Genomic DNA, 25,713 nt, shown 5'->3' with positions numbered 1-25,713 from the left:
AGGATTAAGTACAACGTTGAAGGCAATATTTAAAAAGCCATCTTAGAGGGTATAAACCTTTAAGTTGGGAAAGCAATTTCCTTTTTACCTGATTTCTCAAAATTAATTTCTCCAAAATTAATTTTCTCGAAGTAATTAGTGAGCCAATTCATAGTATTAGCTTATTTAACATTAGCTCTTTGGGTACTTTGTATATTGGTTCTGTGTTTTTTTTTTTGGTTTTCTTGTTTGTTTGTTTGTTTGATTTTTGTTATCTATTTTGTGTATAGTAGGGTATATTTGTCAGCCCCAATCTCCCAATTTAACCCTCCCCCTGCTCCCCTAGTAACCATAAGATTGTTTTCTATATCTGTGACTCTATTTCTGTTTTGTAAATAATTTCATCTGTACCATCTTTTTAGATTCCACATATAAGCATTATCATATGATATTTGTCTTTCTGTGTCTGACTTACTTCACTCAATATGACAATCTCTAGGTCCATCCATGTTGCTGCAAATAACATTATTTCATTCTTTTTTATGGCTGAGTAATATTCCATTGTATATATGTACCACATCTCCTTTATCCGTTCATCTGTCAGTAGATACTTAGGTTGCTTCCATGTCTTGGCTATTGTAAATAGTGCTGCTATCAACATTGGAGTGCATGTATCTATACGTAGAAAATCCTAAAGATGCTACAAAAAACTACTAGAGCTCATTAATGAATTTGGTTAAGTTTCAGGATACAAAATTAATACACAGAAATCTGTTGCATTTCTATACACTAACAATGAAAGATCAGAAAGAGAAAGTAAAGAAACAATCTCATTTACCATTGCATCAAAAAGAATAAAACACCTAGGAATAAACCTACCTAAGGAGACAAAAGGCCTGTACTCCAAAAACTATAAGACGCTGATGAAAGAAATCGAAGATGACACAAACAGATGGAAAGATATACCATGTTCTTGGATTGGAAGAATCATTGTTGTCAAAAATGACTATACATGGGCTTCTCTGGTGGCGCAGTGGTTGAGAGTCCGCTTGCCGATGCAGGGGACATGGGTTCGTGCCCCGGTCTGGGAAGATCCCACATGCTGTGGAGCAGCTAGGCCCGTGAGCTATGGCCGCTGAGCCTGCGCATCCGGAGCCTGTGCTCCTCAACAGGAGAGACCACAACAGTGAGAGGCCCGTGTACTGCAAAAAAAAAAAAAAAAAAAAAAAAAAAAAGACTATACTACCCAAGGCAAACTACAGATTCATGCAATCCCTATCAAATTACCAGTGGCATTTTTCACAAAACTGGAACAAAAAAATCTTAAAATTTGTACGAAGACACAAAGGACCCTGAATGGTCAAAGCAATCTTGAGAAAGAAAAACGGAGCTGGAGGAATCAGGCTCCCTGATTTCAGACTATACTACAAAGCTGCAGTCATCAAAGCAGTATCGTACTGGCACAAAAACCAATATATAGATCAATGGAACAGGATAGAAAGCCCCAAGATAAATCCACACACCTACAGTCAATTAATCTACAACAAAGGAGGCAAGACTATACAATGGAGGAAAGACAAGTCTCTTTCAATAAATGGTGCTAGGAAAACTGGACAGCTACAGGTAAAAAAAAGAAATTGGAACATTCTTTAACACCATACACAAAAATAAACTCAAAATGCATTAAAGACCTAAATGTAAGGCTGGGTACTATAAGACTCTTTGAGGAAAACATAGGGAGAACACTCTGTGACATAAATTGCAGCAAGATCTTTTTCAATCCACCTCCTAAAGTAATGAAAACAAAAACAAAAAAAAAACAAATGGGACCTAATTAAACTAAAAAGCTTTTGCACAGCAAAGGAAACAATAAACAAAACGAAAAGACAACCCACAGAATGGGAGAAGATATTTGCCAATGAAGTGACCGACACGGGATTAATCTCCAAAATATACAAACAGCTCATGCAGCTCAGTAACAAAAAAGCAAACAACCCAATCAGAAAATGGGCAGAATATCTAAATAGACATTTCTCCGAAGAAGACCAAAACATACAGATGGCCAAAAAGCACACGAAAAGATGCTAACATCACTAATTATTAGAGAAATACAATGAGGTATTACCTCACACAGGTCAGAATGACCATCATCAAAAAAATCTATGAACAATAAATGCTGGAGAGGGTGTGAAGAAAAAGAAACCTTTCTACACTGTTGGTGGGAATGTACATTAGTATAGCCACTGTGGAGAACAGTATGGAGATTCCTTAAAAAACTAAAAATAGAGCTACCATGTGATCCAGCAATCCCACTCCTGGGCATATACCCTCAGAAAACCACAATTCGAAAAGATACGTGTACCCTAATGTTCATTGCAGCACTATTTACGATAGCCAGGACGGGACGTGGAAGCAACCTAAATGTCCATTGAGAGAGGAGTAGATAAAGAAGATGTGGTACATATAAACAACGTTTTTCTCTATTTAATCAGTAAAAATTTTCAGTTTCTCTCAGGGCTTGGACCCCTTGTTTCCCCCCTTGTTAATTGTGTTAAGAGGTAGAGAAAAATGTGACATAGACATGATGAGATAGCTGTAGTGGAGAGAAGAGTGTGAGTATATGATCAAGAATGAAATGATAATAGTTTTTAAAATGTCAGTCTCTGAGTAGGGTCTGGCAGGAAAACGATATAGAGACATACTCAAGCAAAATGATTTGCAGTGATATTGTGGGGATTACAAAGATTCCTAAAATATGTTTAAAAGGAAAAAGCTCTCTTGTGTACATACAAAAATTTAATTAGCAAGACCAAGAAAAGTTGGAGGAGAAAAAAAAAAAAACCCATGTTTCAATACAGCTGTCTCTGTAAATTAAATTATGCCAATAATTGGTTGTGTATTCCAGGTAACTGTTGTGTGTATTTTCTGAATTCCAAATCTTGTCTGCCTCCTTTTTTACTTAGTGCCACATTCTAGTTGTTCAATACTCATTTGTATGGAAACTGCTTTTTATATCTGATCCATCTAACAAAGTAAGTTAGCCTTCATGGGAATATAGCTAACAGCTAGATGCTTTGACTGGAGCAGCTGCTCTGTAACCTCAGGTGTTCTTGGGAGCAGCTTTCCTTTCCTCTCCCTGGCTGAATCCTTATGTTTCTAGGTCTGCGACTGTATCAGTTTCTCTGTGTGACAGAGTTAAGGCATTTTCCGAGGTGACATAGTACTAACATCCCTTCCTTTCAACCATATGATTTCATCTTTTTTGAATGTGTCATGTAGTCTCTTCTGATGTGATTCATTAATCCAGTAAACACTTTTTGAGCCCCTGCCTTGTGCAGTTTCTAAACTCTGAGAAAACAGGTGACTAAAACATGATTTCTGCTTTTCCAGAGCTGACAGTATAATGAGAGGAAACAGATCAGTGCAAATAATTAGCTTAAAATAAAATGAGTACTGGGCTTCCCTGGTGGCGCAGTGGTTGAGAGTCCGCCTGCTGATGCAGGGGACATGGGTTCGTGCCCTGGTCCGGGAAGATCCCACATGCCGCGGAGTGGCTGAGCCCGTGAGCCATGGCAGCTAAGCCTGCGTGTCCGGAGCCTGTGCTCCACAACGGGAGAGGCCACAACAGTGAGAGGCCCGTGTACCGCAAAATAAAAATAAAATAAAAATAAAATAAAATGAGTACTAATAGAAGTATGGATAAAGTGCTGTGGAAGCTCTGAGTATTTGCTTCATCATGCTTAGTGTGGGATAGAGGTAGCTTCTTAACAAAGAATAGTTTGAATTTACTAGATAAATAGGGAGGGCTTTGCTTGTGAAGAGAACAGCATATATATAAGAAGGTGAAAGAAAACATCCTGGAGAAATGCACGTATTTGAGGTATAGTATTTTTGGAATTAAGACTGGAACATCAGTGCAGCCTTCTGCTTGGCAGGATACGGGGTTCAGACTTTTTTCCTTAGCTAATGGAATCATTGAAAGATTTTAAGCATTAGAGTGGTAGAATCATATTTGAAAGATGACTTTGGTAGTAGGGGAGAAGGATTTGAAGCAAGCAAAATTGGAGTGAGGAAGATCAATTTAGGTAGGAGTTGAGCATCTGAAATATAGCGGCAGTGGAGTTGGAGAGGAAGGAATGAGTTCAAGAGCTATTAGTAGAATTCACTTGACTGTGAGAAAGGAGACACAAGGACAAGTCAACGCTTACTCAGATTTGGTGTCCAGGAAAATAAAGGTGTTCAGACTGGACAATGGATGGGAGGGTGGAGTCACTTAGTGGGACTCTGTGATTGCACTAAACCAGAGTAATTGCATGGGTTTCTTAAGACAGTATTGTATACCAAGCTCAGAAAGATAATGCTAATTTTTATGTGTAGATGATCTTATTTTTAAAAAATCAAAAGATAAGAGGATGTAAAGGATAGGAAAACGGAAGTATTTAACAAACTTGGAATTATGCAGGTAGAGCATTTTACTTTGTGGATTCATTAACTTTTGTTTTAGAAACGTGTTCAGTGTTCTTTGCTGATGAAGTCAGATTGTAATAAATTTTAAATTGTTCTGTTTGGAGTTCGTTAAATCATTTAAAAATTCGAATTATGAATTAATTAGAAATGAAAATGATTGAATTTACATTGAAAAATAATGAAGAAAATTGTCTTTTGTGTGTCTTAAATTTAAAAAACCATTAAATTGAGAATTAGTTTAGTTTCCTTTATCTAAACAGTTGTACCCAATGTTTGAATTCAAATTTTTCTCATTACCAATCTAAGAAGAGTAACCAACTTAGGGGGAAAAAAAATGTGTGTGTGTGGGTGTGAGAGAGAGAGAAAGAGAGAGAGAGATTCAGTGTAGGAAGTGCTCTTCTGCCTTAGTTGCACAAAATAAGCTGAAGAGAATATTGGTACACTTGATGAAAATGGTCCACAGTTTGGGGGCTGGCAGAGAGATCCTGGTAAAGAAAAGGCAAGAGCAACCAGGAGATGGCCACTGGCTCTGACCTAAAGTTCTGTTTTTCTTTATTGTACATATTGAAACATTAGTTTATTTTAACTAAAACATAATTTGATAATATAAGTTAGTATTTTTTCATAGCAAAAGATCATGAAGAATTTATAAAGTTTAATTTCAGTACTTTTTTTTCCCCTTCCTTTAGATCGTATAATGAAAAAAACAGAAGAGTCTGAATCACACCTGGAATCTGAAATTAAAAGGAAAGTTGCACAGAAACGTTACAGTAGTACATTTCAGTCTACCCCACATTCTCTGTCTCCTGCTTCCAAAAAATGTTTACCTGATATAGAGGTGGGTAGAAAAATTATTCTTTGTTGCTAATCAATTGGTATTTTTATTAATAGTATTTTTAGTATTTATTAAATTCTAGGTGACCTTTTGAATAGGACTGGAAGAAAACTAGAAAAGTTATTTAGGCAAACTTTTCTGCCTTCATTAGATCATTTTTCAATTATCAATAATCCAGAATATATATCTTTCTGAAAAGAATTTGTGAGTACCTCCCTGCAGCATACTTCAAATGATTGCTCTCAATCAGAACTTTTTAGAAATAAGTTTAAATTTATAGAAAAAATGATAAGTATCCACATATTCTTCCATTTAATTCCCCAGTTTTCCACACTTGCTTTATTGTTCTCCCTCACTCTGCCTTTCCTTTGTGTGTGTGTGTGTGTGTGTGTGTATTTTTCTGTACCATTTGAGTATAAGTAAGGCAGAATGCCCATTTACTACATAATACTTTAGTGTGTCCTTCCTTAAAAAAAAAAATTCTCCTATATAACCAGAGTACAACTGTCAAATATTTTTAATTAATGTGGATCCAAAATTATCATCTAATCCACAAACTTCATTCAGACTTTCCCTAACAAGTGTCCTTTATGGGAACAGGATCCAGTTCAGAATCATGTACATTTAGTTGTCATGATCTTCAGTCTTCTTTAATCTGGAATAATTCCTTGATATTACCTTCTCATTAATAACCTTGATATTTGTAAGGAATATAGGCCTCTTACTTTGTACCTGAAGTTGGGTTTGTCTAATGGCTCATCATGATTTATACATTTTTCAAGAATCCTCAGAAGTGATGCTATGATCTTATTGCATCATATCGGGAAGTATATAATGTTGATTTTCACATTACTCACTTTTACCTTAAGATGTACCCTTCTAGATTTTTCCAAGTATTTTAGTAGGTATTTTTAATAGATATTTCTATACTCATTTATTTTACTTATTTATTTATTTTTGGCTGCATTGGGACTTTGTTGCCGTGCGTGGGCTTTCTCTAGTTGTGGCGAGTGGGCTTCTCGTTGCCATGGCTTCTCCTGTTGCAGAGCATGGGCTCTAGGCACGCGGGCTTCAGTAGTTGCAGCATGTGGGCTTCAGTAGTTGCAGCACGGGCTGAGTAGTTGTGGCTCGCCAGCTCTAGATCATGGGCTCAGTAGTTGTGGCGCACGGGCTTAGTTGCTCCACGGCATGTGGGATCTTCCCAGACCAGAGCTTGAACCTGGGTCCCCTGCATTGGCAGGCAGATTCTTAACCACTGCGCCACCAGGAAAGTCCCTATACTCATTTATTAATAAGAGTTTTTTCTTATCCCACGTTTACTTATATATTTTTCTATTTTTATCAGCTTAGACACATAGATTCTTATTTTACTCAAAACGGTTATACTCCATAACTATCATTTTTCATTTTGATGCTCAAATTGTCCCAGACTTGGCCCATGGAAAGTTCTTCAAGCTGGCTACTGTTTCTTTTTGACATATTCCCATCATTATTTGAGTACTTACTTTATGGTATAACCAGATGGTCTAGACTTCTTTGTATTTTCTCTGCATCAGCTCTAGAGTCATGCATTTCTCCCAAGGAGCCATTGTTTCTATAAGTGGAGGGAAGATATTTGGGCAATAGTTGTGCTCGTTGCTACTGGGTGTCACATTTATAGGCCCTCTCAGTGACTGAACTAGGAAATATTTGTGTGCTTATGTGTTAATATTCAGTACTTATTCAAATCTATGAGTTTACATTGACAATTCCATTTCTAGTCCAACACCACATTGTTTACTTTAGCCTTTTGTATGTTGCATGTTTGTAACTCCCTTCTCTGACAGTGAGAAACCTGTCTCCCATGTCTCCAGGGTATTTACTTATTTGCTCCGTTGCCTTTTACGTGCCCAGTCCTCTGGCATGCCAGCCTAAGGTCGGCTTGGGACATACTGGCCTTCGCCACAGTGCTTGGCCCACTGCTTGACCCAGGGAAAGGAGGAGAGAGGAAGAAAGCTCCTTCCCAGACACATCATCCTTTCTCCATTAGGCATGCAAGCTAAAAACCTCAGAATTTTTTTTTTAACATCTAATATATATTTTCTTCTTTTTTATGTTTACTCCCATGCCACTTATGCTTTTCTTAGTGGAGATAAAGAATAGATTGGAGCCATCCTCTACGTAACTTTAAATTCTTGAATAAGATTAGTGTTTTTTCTTTCCATGTGTAGTCTGTGAAATTTCACACTATGTACTGCTTGTAAGAAAACAAGGTCTTTGGTATTTAATGAGACTATAAAAAGTTCAGAATATTTACACAGTATGACATTATCTCAGTGGTGTCTCATCAAAGGCAGGCTCTTTCTTATTAAGTATAGTTGGTTATTATTAATGTGTAGAGACTGGCAGATAACTATGTGATATGTAATTTGGATTTATTTTATTTTGTAAGTCTTCCACTGACCAAAAGGGAGGAAATGACACTTTAATTAATCTTTGTTTCCCAAAAGAAATTATACTTAACATACAATTGTTAGGAAAATTTACTACTTTACTAAAAGTAATTGAACATTGTTGAGATTCTAGTTTTTAGGTCACTAGGTTGATAAAATTCTTAACCTCTAGTTTTTATCATGAAAAAGTTAATATCATGTTTGGTTCAGCCGATCTGCATTTGACTCCTAATTGTTGCAAATGTTTCTAAGATACGTGTTTCTTAGCTGATGGAAGGCATATGATAATAGTTCATGATATATTTCCTTCTGTATTTTAATAGTAGAGAAGTGCTTTTTCTGTTTCTGAGTCAATTTTATAAAAGAAAATATGTGAAAGTATTGCTTTTCCATGGAGTTCTTTTTACTGAAATATGTCCTTTATTATAGACAATAAAGTATTGGAGACAGTTTGAACCCAGCTTGATCATATCCTCGATTCTTAAAAGGCAGAGTTAGCTCATATATAGCTGATTCCCACTGTGGCAAATGGGGGTCTAGCTCCCACATAAATGAACATATTTAAACTTTTTTGAGTGTACCACAATATTTTTTAAACCTAGCTAGACGTGGAAATATGTCTATGCTCATCATGAAAATAATGGGGTTTAGATATTTTTTTAGAGGGTTTAGAGGGTAGTATATAGATAGGGACTGCTCTGTTGTTCATGGGTTTCCCTTTCTGGTACAGTAGGACGTGGTCAACCATTTGCATTATTTGTATATTTATTTTCCTTCTTATAGATATAAGTGCTACAGAACCTTGTTCACATAAATAGGTACATGAGTATGGAGTTTTATTACAGTAATATCACCAAGTACCTTGAACTCCTATGTTACATGCTTCAAAATTACATGACACTCTACTGTCAAAAAACATTTTTTAATGATATAACAATTGTAAGAGGCCTAGATTAGGCCTTCCTTAAAATATTTTTGAAGTACTGTCTTAGAAATAAATTATCTTGTAAAAGTTTTTGTTAATCAGAACTTAGAATTGATTAGAATTTATTCATTTTTCCAACATTTAAAATTATCCTTCTGCTTGGTTCGGTGATTTTTATACCGCAAGGCAGTGCACCCTTGTAATATTTCAAATGGAAGATGGGTTTAGTGTTCTTTTTTTTTTTTTTTTTTGCTTTTAAGTATGAGAAGAACAATTGTGGCAGGTGATGCTTTGACATGAGAAGCATAATCAAATCAGTTTTTGGAAAGGTTACATGTGTGAATTGAGGGTCTAGATGTTGATTCCCTTGAGATTATATATGTCCTGTATGCCTTAGAAAATCTTTATGTAACCCTTGAGGAATATACATAGTCCAATTTGAAGACTGCTGGACTAGATGATTTGAAAATTCCTTCCAGCATTCTGATGCTAAATCTCAAGTAACGTGCAGGGTTTTGTGGTAGCCATAGTGATGATGATGGGAAGTAGGAGATTTAATTTTGAGATTACTGTTGTTGTCGTTCCATTATGTTGAAATAAAATGCCAAAGTCTTTTGCTTCTTTCCTTATTTTTTATTTTTTGCAATTTAAGGTTTCTAAACAGTGTGGATATTGTCCAAAATGTGGAAAAGAAAAAGAAAATCAGACCAGATGCCAAAGTTGTGGTATTCCTTTTCCTAAGGATTTGCAAAGAAATTGCAGACAAGCTGTAACTTTGAATGAATCTACTGGATTATTAAGAACATCAATTCATCAGAATTCTGGAGGACAGAAGTCACAAAACACAGCATTACCAGCCAAGAAGTTTTATGGCAACAGTGTGGGAAAGGTTCCAATGGATATTATTGTGAATTGTGATGAGAGTGGACAGAATTATTTACAGACTAATGGGAAAGTCATTTTACCTAGGGCAAAAGTAGCCAAAATCACAAACCTGAAAGAAAGGAAAACAAGCCTGTCAGACCTAAATGATCCAAGTAAGTATTTTACTCCCTTTAGTATTGCTGATATCAATCCATTATTTTTCACATATATTTTTAATGTGAGCATGAGCATATTTCAGAACTGTAGTTTTAAAAGGTATCTTCTTGTGTCAGTTATGTGACATGGTTTTTGGGTAGATTATTAGAACTGTCCATGTAGTTGGAAAATATAACTGACTTTGTTCTTATTCCATCCATCTTAAATAGTTTAAAAAAAAAAAAAAGGCACAGACCTTGGCCCTAGTCTTAGGTCAAGTGCCAGTTATGCCCCATTTTGTAACTTTGACCCGGTTAATTTAATCTCTCTGATCTATAAGTGGATATATTTCCTGCCTGATAGGGTTCTTGAGGGAGTAAATTTAAAAATAACATGAAGTGCCTAGCATAGCTCAGTAGAGCTGAAAATTCGTTCCCGTACTACTTTTGTTCATCTCCTAAATCTTTTTTCCTCTCTTTAGTCACATGTACATATGTGTATGTATATGAAATGCAGTCCTTTTTGTAACAAATGGCACAAGATTGGAAACAATCATGAACTCGTTGAATCAACTATAGTGTACGTAACTGTACAAGGGGGAAGAAAGATCTTATTTAATATTGTGTAGAGTGATTTCCAAGATCTGTAATCAAGTGAATAAAGCAATGTGCAGATCAGAGCTTATAGTATGCTACTCTCTATTTATGAAGGTTGGGAGAATATAGGTTTGTTTTTTTTAATGAAAAGATATATCAAAAGCTAATTTTAAAAAGAAGTTAGTTGGAAGGGTAGGAAGCAGTGTAGGAATTAGGGATAGATGCTAGATTTCTCCAAATATATCTTGTTTTATAGATTTGATTTTGGAACCATGTAAATGTTTTACATGATTACAAAACAAAATTAAGTCAGAGATTTAAAACAACAATAAAATCAAAAACAAAATGAAACAAATGAACTTAATTATATATCTAGTTGGTGGCTTGAACACACAGAATTATTTCAAATTAATGTACATTAAATTAATATTGTGGCTATACATCCCTAATGTTCAAACAGAACTCCAAAGAAATCCTGAGTGTATTCAGTAACATTATTGTTAATAATATTACTATTGCTTTTTTTTTTTTTTTTTTTTGCGGTATGCGGGCCTCTCTCTGTTGTGGCCTCTCCCATGGCGGAGCACAGGCTCCGGACGTGCAAGCCCAGCGGCCATGGCTCATGGGCCCAGCCGCTCCGTGGCATGTGGGATCTTCCCGGACTGGGGCACGAACCCGTGTCCCCTGCATCGGCAGGCGGACTCTCAACCACTGCGCCACCAGGGAAGCCCTACTATTGCTATTTTTAAACACATATTGATAAAACGGAAAAGCAATTATGTCATTGTCTCCAGAAACCAAGATTTTCGGTGTTATAGAAAAGGGATACAATAGCAAAATCAAAGAAGTAAAAATAACTGTAACTTTAAATTTGCATTGGAGATAATACTGAAACTTATTATATATTTTCTATTAAATAGAAAATATTTTTTAGTTTTACCCATAAAAAATGCCTAGAAACAGTAAGCGACCCTTGTATAGAAACAAGCAACCCTAGTTCCCATATCTGTGTTTTTGAATACCATTTTCCACTAAAAATAATCAGAGCTTCTCAGAGAAATGGCTGACTCCAGGTTTGGAGCACAGATGTATGAGATAAATCTCAATCATCGAGTCATATCAGAAAGCATGGAAACAGTCACAGTCAACTGTGGTCATGTCAGAAGCACACAGGAACCAGAATGAAAGGGCTCCCACTGACCAAGAATGAGACTGCTTGGATCACAGAAGAAATCATAACTACTATGTATTGAAATATGTCGAATTTATCAAAATTAGTTCATAATGATATCCCCCTACTCCCTCACAAACAAAAAAGCTCCCCATTTGGTTACCTTATAAAAGGGATACAATCAAGAATTTTTTTCAACCTCAGAAACATGTCAAATTCTGTCTTAATTCAATTCAGTGTAAAAACCTTAACCCATACCAGTACATTAGCTTATTTTCCAAAAGAGCTTTGTTTGAAAAGGAATTACCGTATGACAGCTGTCCAGCCAACACTCTGTTGTGATGTTATGAGGATGCTGTTATTTTAATATTTTATGATGCATTTTAGTGTTATACCAATGCAATATTAAATGTTAATATCATTTGAATCTTTACTAATGGTGAGGTTTTTACATGTTAATGTAAGATATAAATAAAACTCTAACTTATTAGGCAGTTCCTGGCTATTATTCTGAGCCAAACCTTATACTGGAAACTCAATGTCCTGAGGAGATTTCCAGGATGAGGGGAACTGGAAGTTAGTAAGGCTAAGTTGATAAGTAAAAAAACAAAGTAGGGCTTCCCTGGTGGCGCAGTGGTTGAGGTTGAGAGTCTGCCTGCAGATGCAGGAGACACAGGTTCGTGCCCTGGTCAGGGGGGATCCCACATGCCGCGGAGCGGCTGGGCGCATGAGCCATGGCCGCTGAGCCTGCGCGTCCGGAGCCTGTGCTCCGCAACGGGAGAGGCCACAACAGTGAGAGGCCCGCGTACCGCAAAAAAACCCCAAAAAAACCCAACAAAATAAATCCATGTGGTTCTGAGGGGCCTTAAACAGTTTACTATTTAGAGCTTAATCTAGAACCATATCAACTATGAATTAAAACCATAAAGCTTAAATTTGCTTCCCTCCCCTGCTCAAAAAAATAAAAACTGTATTTCTCATTAAAGTATATGAAAAAATATCTTCTGTTTTAAGATATTTATTACATGTTTATTGGCCCTACATTGTGATAAAAGCTTACATACTAACCAATTTAATTTAGTTTTTACAATCCTGTGAAGTAGTTACTAATATAACCCTATTTTATAAATGAGGCAACCTAGGCTTATGCCTAGTCTTAAGGCTTCTCAATATTATATACATACGGGCTGTTGGAGTGTAGATTTTTTTTTTTTTTTTTTTTTTTTTTTTTTTTTTTTTTTTTTTTTTTTTTTGCGGTACACGGGCCTCTCACTGCTGTGGCCTCTCCCGTTGCGGAGCACAGGCTCCTTACGCGCAGGCTCAGCGGCCATGGCTCACGGGCCCAGCCGCTCCGTAGCATGTGGGATCTTCCCGGACCGGGGCATGAACCCGTGTCCCCTGCATCGGCAGGCGGACTCTCAACCACTGCGCCACCAGGGAAGCCCCGGAGTGTAGATTTTAAAAAACAGATTTTTCTGGCTGCAAAGTCTCTATATACTTTATCATTCTTAAATTTGTATTCCTATTAAAACAGTTTATTATTATGAAGCTTTTATTCTGTCCTTGGTGGTCAAATAAATAAATAAAATGTACAATGTCTCAAGTAGTGATAAACTCTATGTGGAAAAGTGCAGCAGTTCCAGGAAATAGAGAGTGACAAGTGTCGCAACGAAGAAGCTTGCACTTTTAGATAGGTGGTGGGATTTGAGATAGGTGAAAAAGTTACTTGATAGAGTAACTTTTGAACATTGCCTAGAATGAAGTGAGGAGGAAGATAGGGTGATTTCTGTGGGAACAAGTTTGTAATGTAAATGCAAAGACCATATATTAGTCAGCTTGGGTTGCCATAACAAAATACTATAGACTGAGTGGGCTTAAACAACAGAGATTTATTGTCTCACAGTCCTGGATGCTGCAACTCCAAGATTAAGGTGCCATCAGGTGAGGCCTCTCTTCCAGGCTTGCAGATAGCCACCTTCTTTCTGTGTATTTACATGACCTCTCTTTTGTGCTTGCGCAGAGAGGGAGAGGGAGATTTCTGTCATCTCTTCTTCCTATTTCACTAGTCCTTTCAAATTAAGGCCTCACCTTTATGACCTCATTTAACCTTTATTACCTCTTTCTAGGCCCTATCTCCAAATATAGTCACATTGGGGATTGGGGCTTCAACACAGGAATTTTGAAGGGACAGGATTTAGTCCGTAGCAGACCCTGATACGGAATCTTACGTATATTCATATAGAGTATGTTCCATGTTGTATACAGAATCAAAGCAGCTATGAAAACAGCTCTTTAACCGTTGTCATCTTTGCATACTCTCTCCCCATTTACTTTACAGTTATGGTGACATTGAGCACAACCCTCTATTTTAAGTTAATAAAACAAGAGCTATGTAGTACAATTCTGTCTGTTGCAGTATTGGGGCTTTAAAATAAGTTTTTTTTTTAACATCTTTATTGGAGTATAATTGCTTTACAATGGTGTGTTAGTTTCTGCTTTATAACAAAGTGAATCAGTTATACATATACATATGTTCCCATATCTCTTCCCTCTTGCGTCTCCCTCCCTCCCACCCTCCCTATCCCACCCCTCTCGGTGGTCACAAAGCACCGAGCTGATCTCCCTGTGCCATGCGGCTGCTTCCCACTAGCTATCTATTTTACGTTTGGTAGTGTATATATGTCCATGCCACTCTCTCACTTTGTCACAGTTTACCCTTCCCCCTCCCCATATCCTCAAGTCCATGCTCTAGTTAAAATAAGTTTTTGATAGAGTAGCTATAGAAGTTTTAATGTTTCTGAAGCACAATAAAAATTACTGTAGGTTGAACACTAGGCTTACCGTTTAATATGTATTTCTGCTTAGCTTTTCATAAACAACATAAGCAGTTCATGGACTTTTTTAAAGCTTACGTATGACAGGCACTATCCTATAAACCTTTTACATATTAAATCATTTGTTCTTAAGACAGTCCTTTGAAAATAGGACTTTATTGTCCCCAGTATCACAGAGGAGAACTGAGGCAAATAGCTAGTAAGTGGCAAGACCCTAATTTTCAAGTGTGTGTAAATCAGCTTGGACCTTCTAATCTGGCCTGTTAGATTTTGTGTTAATAAAATGCCAGTTCTGAAAAAGATCAACTTTAGCATTTGCTCCTGAGACTGGATAGCAAAATAAAAAAGATGAATGGTGTGATGCTAGGGGTGATGCCTCTCTGGGACTTGTATATGACTCAAAAAATATTAACTAAGCATTTATGTGTATGATACGGAAAAGGAAAATTGCTCGTACAAGTTTATACATTGTTCAATACATGACTTTCTTTGCCAAGCAGTTTTAGATGCTGGGAATATAGCAGTAAGCAAGGCAGTATTTTTGCTCTTTTACAGCTTATATTAGTGGGGAGAGACAAATGAGCAAGTAAACCTCCACAACAAAAGACAACAGAAATTTAAATTAGTTGATGTGAATAAGTACCTGTGTGCTACTTTAGATTGGGTGGTCAATCAAAAAGTGATATTTAAGCTAATATTTGATGACCAAAATGCAAAAAAGTGTTAGGGGAATTACAGTCAGACAGGAACAGAAAAAATGCCGGTATACCTGGAAAAAATGCCGGTATACCTGATGGTGGTGTTTGAGGAACAGAAAAAAATGCCGGTATACCTGGAACATAAAGAGGGAAAAATGGAGTAGTATGAGAAAGTAGGGTAGGGCCAGATTACGTAAATTTATGAACCAGGGTAAGGAGTTAGTATTTGACTCAAGTGCAGTATGCTGGCTCTGTGCAATTATGATATAGAGATGAGTTTGATAAGATTCAGTAATGCGTACATGGTAGAAGAGCAAATTACCTTAATATAATGTCTTGCCCACGTTCATTTACTAAACAAGATTTATTGAGCATTAGGCACTGGTCCAAGTTCTCCCAAAGACCAGTTGTGATGTTAGTGATTCCTTGTGTGAGATAAAATTATTTGGTCACATGCAATTTTACACACATTTAAAATGCGTGCTATTTTGTGAATAATTGATATGCAGATTATCTTCATACTTAAGACTTTCTGGAACTCTGAAATAAACCTACTGATAAACATTTAATTTTTGCTGTAACTTGTGTATGTTTCTGTGTGGGTGATTGTGATGGACTGTAGAATCAATTTTACATTTGTATGTTGTTTAAAAAAATGTCAGTTCTAATTGTTCTCCAAATTTAACTTTTCATCAGATAGAATGAATTATATCTTCATTTTTATTAATCTCAGATCTGGAGGAGATCAAAAGCAAATTTGCTATATTTCCCACTTTGTTCATGTGTTTACATGTTTAACTGACAGGAATGAAATATCTGAAGTATTTAACGTTTTCTTTGTAGTCATTTTGTCCAGTGACGACGACGATGATGACAGTGATAGGACTAACAGAAGAGACAGCATCTCTCCTCAACCTGCTGATTCAGCATGTTCGTCCCCAGCACCATCCACTGGAAAAGTAGAAGCAGCACTAAATGAAAACACCTGTAGAGTAGAGCATGAACTAAGAAGCATTCCAGCAGATTCAGAATTAAATACAGTTGCCTTGCCAAGAAAAGCAAGAATGAAAGACCAGGTACTTTTCACATTTATTGACATTTATTCAGATTAAGTCTCCTTTGGTATGTAAATATTTGGGGGGGAGGACAATTTGGCAGTATCTTAGGAGAAGAATGAATTAGTCATGAAGTAGGACTTAAAGTAACACTTGGAAGATTATTTGAAAGAACATTAAAACATATACAAAAATAAATTTCAATTAAAGGCTTACAGTATAAAAAGTTCAACAAGAAACAACATCAACCTTACAGTAAGTGAAATGTAAGTGTAAATATACTTGTATAATCTAGTGGGCAGGAAAAGGTCATTTTAACTTGGGTGTATTTTACCATAATATTGTGGTTTTACTATATTTTACTGTATAAAATTTTTAAAATACTCAGATGGCAAAGGATAACAGAAATTATGTCTATAGACAATAGATCTAGAAAGGGATATTTGTAATAATGCAGGTAACATACACTAATGTCTATAATAGACCAAGGGACAGAATTTAGTCCTCTTTTAAAAATTAGAGGAAAAAAGAAAATAAAAGAAGATAGGAATAGATAAGAAGAGAAAATTCAGGTAATAAACTTTTATAGAAAAAGTACATATTAAAGACAATGAAATATAACCATGTACTTAACAGACTTTCAAAATTAATGCAAAATCGATTAATATGTACTACTGGCAACAATCCAAGGCAAAGGGTACTTTCCTTATATGCTGATGAAAAAAAGTAAGTTGTTATGGCCTTTTGGGAAAGCAATGTAAAACATCTACTAAAATATTTAAAAGGTATACTGAATGACCAAGTAATTCATTCCCTAGACTCAATCTCAAAGGAATCCTCTACCTCCAGTGCTTAGACTGTATGTATAAATATGATTACTAGCAAACATAATCATTGTCCATTAATATAGAAATGGCTGAAGAAACTATGGTATATCTATACCATGGACTGTTATGCAGCCACCGACAATAAAAATCAGAGCTATATCAATGACTTTTAGGATTTCTACATGGCCCTGCTTAGTGAGAATACCAAGATGCTGAAATATGTGCATATTTTCTTATTTTTGTAAAAAGAACTTTAAAAAACTTGTATATTAAAAAATTATATGTGTATGTACATGTCAGGAATTCTAGAAGTTATAGATAAAAATATGGAACCATACATGTTTGATGAAGATGGGAACAGTAAGAAATGAAAAACAAAATAGCTATAATAAAATATAGTTAAAATTATAGAAAAATTATAGAAAAAATATAGATTGATATTTTTAATATAATCTTGGGGAATGCCTTTCCAAACATTTCAGTACAAGCAAAAATAATAAATGAAGAGATTAATATATTTGATTAAATGGAAAGTACAGAACAGTGAACCAAAACACCATCCACAGAATTCAATAGGTAATGCAAATGGAAAAAAACAGTGAAGTATGTGACAAAGTATGAGTTGGTCCTTTATATATTTTTAATTTCTTAAAAATCAAGAAATAGAAGCAAACCATAGAAAAATGAGTAAAGGGTATGAATAGAGTTTTTTTTTTTTAAGTAAAGTACTAAAAAAGAAATTAAAGTAAAATATATTTTAAGTGTTAGATGGCTGAAAAATTTAAACTATAGTAGTATTTCTTCTTGGCTAGTGTTTGGAGGAATGGAATATTGGCTGTGTAAATTGGTATAACTATGTTGGCGGGCAATTTGGTGATAATTGTATATTCCAGGATTTAGCGGCAGAAATGCTTGCCAGAGAATATTGTGTCATGGGGAAAGCTCAGAAAGAACTCAGATGTCCAGCATAGGAGGGCACAGTTAAATAAACGTGGATTTCCATGAATTTGTGAGCAGTTTTTACACTGACACACTGAATAGTACGGGTTCCTCTGTGCCAGTTTACAGGCCCCTTGGGAGGATGTGGACTGCCCAAGTTCTAGACTCAGTCTCTCCACTATGGATTCAGCTGGAGCAGCTCTTAAATTATCTAACTTATTATTGAGCTAAATAACGTCTCATTCGAAGAAATAATTCTAAAGCTAAAAAAAGTTTTTAAACCGCTCTAATAGGTTTCTGTTAATAACCTGGGAAAATATTCATGATAAACCTGTTAATAAGCCTGAGAAAGCAATTTACAGAAATAAATATGTGTGTGTATCACATTTTGTTTTAATACATATTTTTTCCTGTGACATAGATCACAGAAATGTCTCTAGAGGGATAATGGGAATAGTGACTGTTTTGTGCAGTGGACATTTTTTTTCCTCTTGGTTTTTAATCAAGATCATGTTTTATTCTTGTGATGATAATAAGGTTTTTAACATAATAACTTTACTTTTAATTACATTTAATTTAAAGTATATTTATATAAAATACATTTTTATATTATGATTAATTTGCATTTGAGAGTGACAGTGAAATCTTAATTTAACAGATCAAGTCATTTAACACTTTATAATATATAAAGAAGCATCATCATTTTATAATATAAATAACCATTTTCCTAAATTATATGTTTTCTAAAGAGCTGCTAATTTAATCCAAATACTACAACCACTACCACTATTACTAGCTAACTTTTATCCAACATTTTACTGTGCATGGAGCACAGTGCTAAGCTGCTTATATGCATTAGTTCATTTGAGTAAATACTCTTACATTTTAGCTTAGGAAACCAAAACTTTAGTAGGAGTTATTAAGTTTTACAAGATCAGATCATTAAAAAGTAGCAGAGTTGTGCTTTGAACCCAGGCTGTCTGATTCCCAGAGTACCATTTCTCACTGCTGTGCTATTACTGGTGTTTCAACTAATAGCCAGATAAAATATAGCAAGATAAAATAGGAAGGGTTTACTGTTATTTTTATAGAATCAATAAATATTTACTTCATCTAACACTGCTGAAATAAAATCAATCTTATGTCTTGATAATTATATTTCTTTTTTTTTTAAGTATTTATTTATTTATTTATTTATTTATTTTTGGCTGCGTTGGGTCTTCGCTGCTGTGCGTGGGCTTTCTCTAGTTGCAGCGAGTGTGGGCTACCCTTCGTTACAGTGTGTGGGCGTCTCGTGCTGGCTTCTCTTGTTGTGGAGCACAGGCTCTAGGCGCACAGGCTTCAGTAGTTGCAGCACACGGGCTCAGTAGTTGTGCCTCGTGGGCTCTAGAGCGCAGGCTCGGTATTTGTGACGCATGGGCTTAGTCGCTCTGCGGCATGTGGGATATTCCCGGACCAGGGTTTGAACCCATGTCCCCTGCATTGGCAGGAGTATTCTTAACTACTGTGCCACCAGGGAAGTCCCAGTAATTATATTTCTTATGTTGGGTCTTCTTTGCATATGTCTACTTAGTTTGCAGCTTTGTTTTAGTAACTTATTAAGTGAAAATTTTTTTTCCTTTTTCAGTTTGGTAATTCTATTATCAACATACCTCTAAAGCGTCGCAAAGTGATTTCTCAAGAAACTTTAGTTGGTCCTGTATCTTTAATCTGCCGAAGTTCCTTTAATAGCGTGATTTTAAACTGTCGAAGTATACGAGTAGGAACAGTCTGCCGACTATTAATAGAGCCTGTAATTGTAAGTACCTTCTAAGCTCTTTACTGTACCAATTATAAGATTCAAAATTTCATGGCTAAGGCTAATATGTAATATTTTAAAATTTATAAGTTAAAATATTTAATAGAATATTAAAATTATTTCAAGATTTCAAATTGCTTAGGAATATATAAACAATTGTAAATTGCTACTCACCATAAAAATTACTGGGTAAAAAATTTATCATATATACTCCAATAAAAAATTTTTTTTTAATTTATCATGATGTAATATTCAAGGTAGTACGTATTCATCATAGGAAGATGCTTGTTTTCACTGAGTTAGAATTACCCTCTAATGTGTTACCATTTTATTCTCATGCTAGCTCAATGCATGAAAAGAGTATTTTAAAGAACTGTATGAGAGAAAGAAGAATCCAAAAGCTTTGTGGTCTGCAGAAAAATGTCTTGTAACATAGCAACTCCTAGAAATAGATTAGTGGACTACAGTGGCCACCCAAGAGGCATTGTGGTTTTGAACTAGTTCAGTGTCCATAAAGCCCAAAGGACTTTCTATAGTCCCTTTATCTTACCTGTCATACCTGTCTTCTTATTACTCTGCTACCACCAATCCAATTCAAATGTATATTTTCTATTAAAATTTTAACATAATCTCCTTAACCTGCCTTCTAAGTCATAATTTTTCTTCTTTCTAATGTAGCCTATACATTGTTGGTAGGTTAATCTTCCTACAGCAGTGTACTTATTTTGTAAAAGCCTTTATTTTAAATGTCTTAACTTGGTGTCCCTAATTATCTATTTCCAACTATTTTTTCAACAAAGGCTGGCTTCATTCTCAGTATTGTAAAGGCCAGATGGAGGAATGCAGTACATGGATCAGTTTTTCTGCCTTATGTGGGCTAAGTCCCAAATAACATGTCATTTAGGATGTTTGTAGCAAAATCTTCAGAAATCTATGATTGTTACTAATGTATCTTATTTTTCAGTTTTGTTTAGATGTTATCAAGATACAGCTAGAAGGTAAGCTATTTTATATCCTACTGCTCACTAAAGCTTTGTTTACACTAAAACACTTTAATGGAATAAAAAAATTAAATGATATTCTTAGAATTCATTAAGATGGTTAGTTATTACATACATTTTAACAAAAGGCATTATACCTTAATAGTGTAATTTCATACTATTACATCACAAAAGCTATGTTTAATTTTTTAAGCATGCTTCATTAGAATCCTCTTTCCATCTGGGAAAAAATGTAGATACTTCTTTAAGGTCAAAGATTTTCCTTCATTTCCCACTAGAGTTACTGTTTACAGAGTATAATAAATATGTACTTAACTTTAAAATTGTACTTCCTTACAGTTTCCTCCATTCATGATTTTGCCCTCTTAAGAATTGATTCCTTTTCCATTTCCATTTGTTTTTCTCCGGAACCAGAAAAGGAACCTGTAGAGATTACTTTAAATACCTCTGATCTAACAAAATGTGAGTGGTGTAATGTCCGAAAATTACCAGTAGTGTTTCTTCAGACGACAGCAGCAGTTTGTCGGAAGCTGAGCATGCAACTGCGGATGAACATGGATAATAAAGTTCGGAATGACTGTAAAGGAATAAATAAGTTAACAAGTAAGTTATGTAGAGCAAATATAGTAATACATACAATACATTGTTTAGCAGAACGTGAGTCGACTTTGATAGATACCTTAGATGTATCTTAACTACAATCCTTACAGTGACCTTGTAAGATAGATATTACTTCTCCATTTTATAGGTGAGGAAAAGTCCACAGAAAGTGGAAGTTCTGAAGATAAAACCCGGGTTTACCTATCCATGTAGAAAGTTTTCAAAATGGGTTAAAATTCAAAAGATATATACTCTTTATTTTAACACTGTATGATCTGAATAAAATGAGTTCTTTGTTTGTTTTGTTTTGTTTTGTTTAAATGTACTGATAGGAGTTCTAACAGTAAATCAGCGATCAATCTGGAAACCTTGAAACTTAGCCTGATTAGGAAGTTTGAAAGTTCATCGAACAGGTCTTCATCCTCTACAATAAATCAGTGTGGTTGTCCATTTTGTTTCCCTTCCCCTCTAACGTTTGTGGTATAACATGACTAGTTGTAAAATATTTTTCCTCAGTAATTGCTGCTTCAGCTTAATGATGAGTAAATGATAGCTACTATTAAAGTTGCAAGAGTTGGCACATTAGTGAATAGCAGTTTTTACAGTTAAATCTAGAGATACCAGTTCACTTGGCAATTTCTTATTTGTGTTTGACAAAAATGTTAACTGATTATATATTTAAAACTAATATATTTGGATTCTATTAGATGAAATAAATTAGTTACATCTATGGATAGATTTGTTCTTGAGCTGCTGCTAGAGTAATGTGTTCTGGTTCCTTTCTTTTAATAACTTAGGTGACATTGTTAGGTGACACTGTCATTGGTCTTTATTCTAGTATTGTATATCCACTATATGCCAAACAGTGTTTTGAACATTTATACCAGGATTTCTGGTGATACTCTTGGAAATAACTAGTTGTTACTCTTTTTCTAGTATCTGTTTACTTACTTTTTTTCCTTTAGACTTACAGTTATATTGATTTTTTTTCAGATTTGGAAGAACAATACATAATTCTAATTTTTCAAAATGGCCTTGATCCTCAGGCAAATATGGTATTTGAAAATATCATTATTGACATTGGTATAAAGAATAAAGTGTCAAATTTTTTTGTGAAAATTCCCTTTGATGAAGCCAATAGCAGACTTGTTGCCTGTACAAGAACCTGTGAAGGGAGCAGCAAAGGAAGTTGTGTGCAGAAAGAAAACAAAATTAAAAATGTAATTATATTTTTTAATGTTTTTAATGTAATTTTAAATGGTACCTTTAAAGGGAAATGTGGTTCATTATCATATTGCTCATTTGGAGTTAGATCCTTTTAATTCCATTTCAGAATTATTTGCTTTTATATGTGATTTGTAAACTACCTTGTGTCGAAATATTAATGGTGGTGGGTTACTTGTAACACAAATTGTAATTGGTACAAGTCTCAGAGGCATTTTTATTTTAGTCCTTTCGGCATTCTGTTCTTGTCTTTACTTTTTGTCTCCTTTTCTTTTTCTCTCATCCTGTTTTCTTTTTCCCTCACTCTCAACATACGTATACATACAGTGCTACATTCAAATTGCTTGTTACTGTTTCTTAAATTTGCTGGTGGTTCCCAGTGGTGACATTGGCTTCAGTACAAATAAAGGAATTTTGGTCCCTGATGTATTGTCCATTTATGTGTAACATGTGCCTACATGGTTGAAAACTTGGAAAGGAAGGATGTATACCGTTTGATTCTGACTCTCAACAATTCTAGAATAACTAATTTTAGAATAACGGATTATGTAGTAGGCAACTCTGAGCCACCTGAATCGAAGGCTGAAGTACTACTATAACACATAATATAATGTTAATCAATATGACTTAAAATACTCTAAATTTGTCTCCTACCACAGCAACTGAAGTTTGCTGACAATTTATTAGAAATATTAAATCTTTCATCTGCCTACAAATTTGGAAATAGGGCTGGCTATCCAAGGCATATTATTCGTGAAGTTGAGCAAGGCTTCACCAGAAAAGAGCTATTCACACAGTTAGTGGGTTGAAGAAAAGAACAGAAGGAGGAAGGGGAACCATTCCTCTTCTTTTGCAGAATTGGCTACAGGAGATAATGCCAGAGGAAGAAAAGAGCAGCTGGAGCCCTAAGGCAGCTGTGATGGACTCAGATTTCAATGGAAGTCTCTTTCTTTAAGGACTCCTTGATTCTGGAGAACTGAAGCTCAGTGGACTGTGTTCCCTGAGCCTCTGCTCGCATATTCCATGGATTGCCTAGGCACTGAACTTATGTAGGCCTACACTCCTAGAAGAAAAAACCACTATCTGTTCTTTGGCTTTTACTAACATAATCTAATTTAATATGGATGGTTGAGATCTTAGATGGGATACTGGAAAACCAGTTACAAAAATTGGAAGAGTATCACTGTTCTGGAAGCTACAGATAAAAAGAAAGTTGACCCTAGTTTTGCCTGTTTCTTATTTTTAGTCTTTTTAAATTGAAAAGCATTCTTGCCTTGTACTTTTTTTATTGAAAATGTTTCAAATTGATTTTGTGAATTGATAATTTAATTTTCTTTACCAGGTGTCCCTTGAATCTAAAATACAACTTAAAAACAAACAAGAATTCCAGTTTTTTGATAATGAGGAGGAAGCTGGAGAGAGCCACACCATCTTCATGGGCCCTGTAGAAAAGTGAGAGAATTCCTTTACATTTGCAACACGCTTAAGTTTCTTCTTTGTTTTATTACATTTTGGTTATATGCATACCTATTTTTGTTTGTTTACTTATTTTTTAAAATTTTGTTACAGATTGATAGTATATCCACCACCTCCAGCTAAAGGAGGCATCTCCGTTACTAATGAGGACCTGCATTGTCTAAGTGAAGGAGAATTTTTAAATGATGTTATTATAGACTTTTATTTGAAGTAAGTTAATTTTCTCCTAGCCTTTTAGCAAATTTTTAACATTTTATAATGTATACATGTATTTTCTGGAGTCAAAATTGTTTGGATTTTGAATTCCATCACTGCCACTTACTGTATGACATCTGGAAAGTTATTTAATGTCTCTGTGAATGTTTCTTCATTTTAAAAATGGGAAAAATAATATCTAAAAGGATCATGAGAATTAAATAAGATATACATTTCAAGTGCTAGGAAAAATACCTGGCACATGCAAAGTGATCATAAATGATAGCTTATTATATTATCAGTGTTGTAGTATTTAAAGCATCTAAAATTGTTACTACTCTAGGTTAGGTAATAATTTGTTGAGCAAGGACATAAGTATGATTTCACTCGTTTCCTTCAATAAATGTTCACCAAGTGCCAACTTTGTGTCAGGCACTGTGTTAAAAGTTTATGATTTTATAGGGAACACAAATGTAGGATTAAAGTATTGGCAGAAGCATTAACATGGTACAAACATAGCAGAAAAAGAAAGTTTCATTCTCTCTGGGGGTTGGGAAATATGAGGAATCAAGAAGCTCTCCTAGAAGGGCTTACATCATGACCCAGAATACACATAACATATACATATACATGAATACATGTATGTGTAATGTGTTTATACATGTATAAATTTGTATGTGTTTACTGCTTTGTGTTATAAGATGGATGTGTGTATGAAACAAAACAGAACTTAACTATCAGTGTGTTTAGTGCTCTCCAGTATTTCCTAGTTTATTCAAATGTATATCAGAAGACAATATTTTTTTAAAAAAACTGGTTGTTAAAAGCTGCTGGAGGGACTCCCCTGGTGGTGCAGTGGTTAAGAATACACCTGCCAATGCAGGGGACACGGGTTCAAGCCCTGGTCTGAGAAGATCCCACATGGCATGGAGCAACTAAGCGCATGCACCACAACTACTGAGCCTGTGGTCTAGAGCCCATGAACCACAGCTACTGAGCCTGTGCGCCACAACTACTGAAGCCCGGGTGCCTAGAGCCTGTGCTCCACAACAAGAGAAGCCACCACAACGAGAAGCCCTCGCACCGTAACTAGAGAAAGCCCGCATGCAGCAACAAAGACCCAATGTAGCCAAAAATTAATTAATTAAAAAAAGATGTGTTCTCTTAATCCTAATGTATACTAACTACCTTAACAAACCAAGCTACTGAAAAATCTTAAGTGATTGTGTAGAACAGTGCTGCTGTTATTGGATAAAGTGTTGTTCTGTGAATGTCAGCTAGGTCATGTTGTGCTAGTGCTATTCAGATGGTCTTTGTCCTTACTGATATTCTGCCTACTTGTTCTATAATTATTGAGAAAGTCGTGGATCTCCAACTACAGTTATTGATTTGTCTGTTTCTCCTTATGTATTTTGAAGCTCTGTTGTTAGGTACATACATGTTTATGTCTTCTTGGAGAATCAACCCCTTTATCATTACATAATGTTCCTGTTTATTCTTGATAATCTCCTTGTTTTTAATCCTACTTTGTTCAAAATTAATATAGCTACTCCAGCTTTCTTTTGGTTTGTGTTTGCTGATGCATGATGTATGTTTCTTCACCCTTTTACTTTTAACCTGTTTAAGTCTTTATGTTTAAAA

General features: G+C 35.2%; 1 protein-coding gene across 3 annotated transcripts in view; it reads left to right on the top strand.

Moving 5' to 3' along the window:
• The window catches only part of SENP6 (SUMO specific peptidase 6), a 109,796-nt gene that overhangs the window by 61,670 nt on the left and 22,413 nt on the right, over positions 1-25,713 (top strand). For 2 of the 3 annotated variants that reach the window (XM_079716176.1, XM_079716177.1), the window contains 9 exons: positions 5,136-5,284; positions 9,381-9,675; positions 15,801-16,033; positions 19,406-19,576; positions 20,541-20,574; positions 20,992-21,180; positions 22,171-22,397; positions 23,744-23,853; positions 23,971-24,087. In XM_079716176.1, coding sequence (XP_079572302.1) covers positions 5,136-5,284; positions 9,381-9,675; positions 15,801-16,033; positions 19,406-19,576; positions 20,541-20,574; positions 20,992-21,180; positions 22,171-22,397; positions 23,744-23,853; positions 23,971-24,087 — 1,525 coding nt within the window. Of the gene's footprint in view, positions 1-5,135; positions 5,285-9,290; positions 9,676-15,800; positions 16,034-19,405; positions 19,577-20,540; positions 20,575-20,991; positions 21,181-22,170; positions 22,398-23,743; positions 23,854-23,970; positions 24,088-25,713 lie in introns of all 3 variants that reach the window. The other variant, XM_079716175.1, reaches the window with a different exon arrangement.

This window comes from Hyperoodon ampullatus (genome assembly GCF_949752795.1).
Source record: "Hyperoodon ampullatus genome assembly, chromosome: 12".
Taxonomy (NCBI): domain Eukaryota; kingdom Metazoa; phylum Chordata; class Mammalia; order Artiodactyla; family Ziphiidae; genus Hyperoodon; species Hyperoodon ampullatus.
The sequence above is the reverse complement of the archived record's forward strand: the minus strand, read 5'-3'. Positions and strand labels throughout refer to the sequence as shown.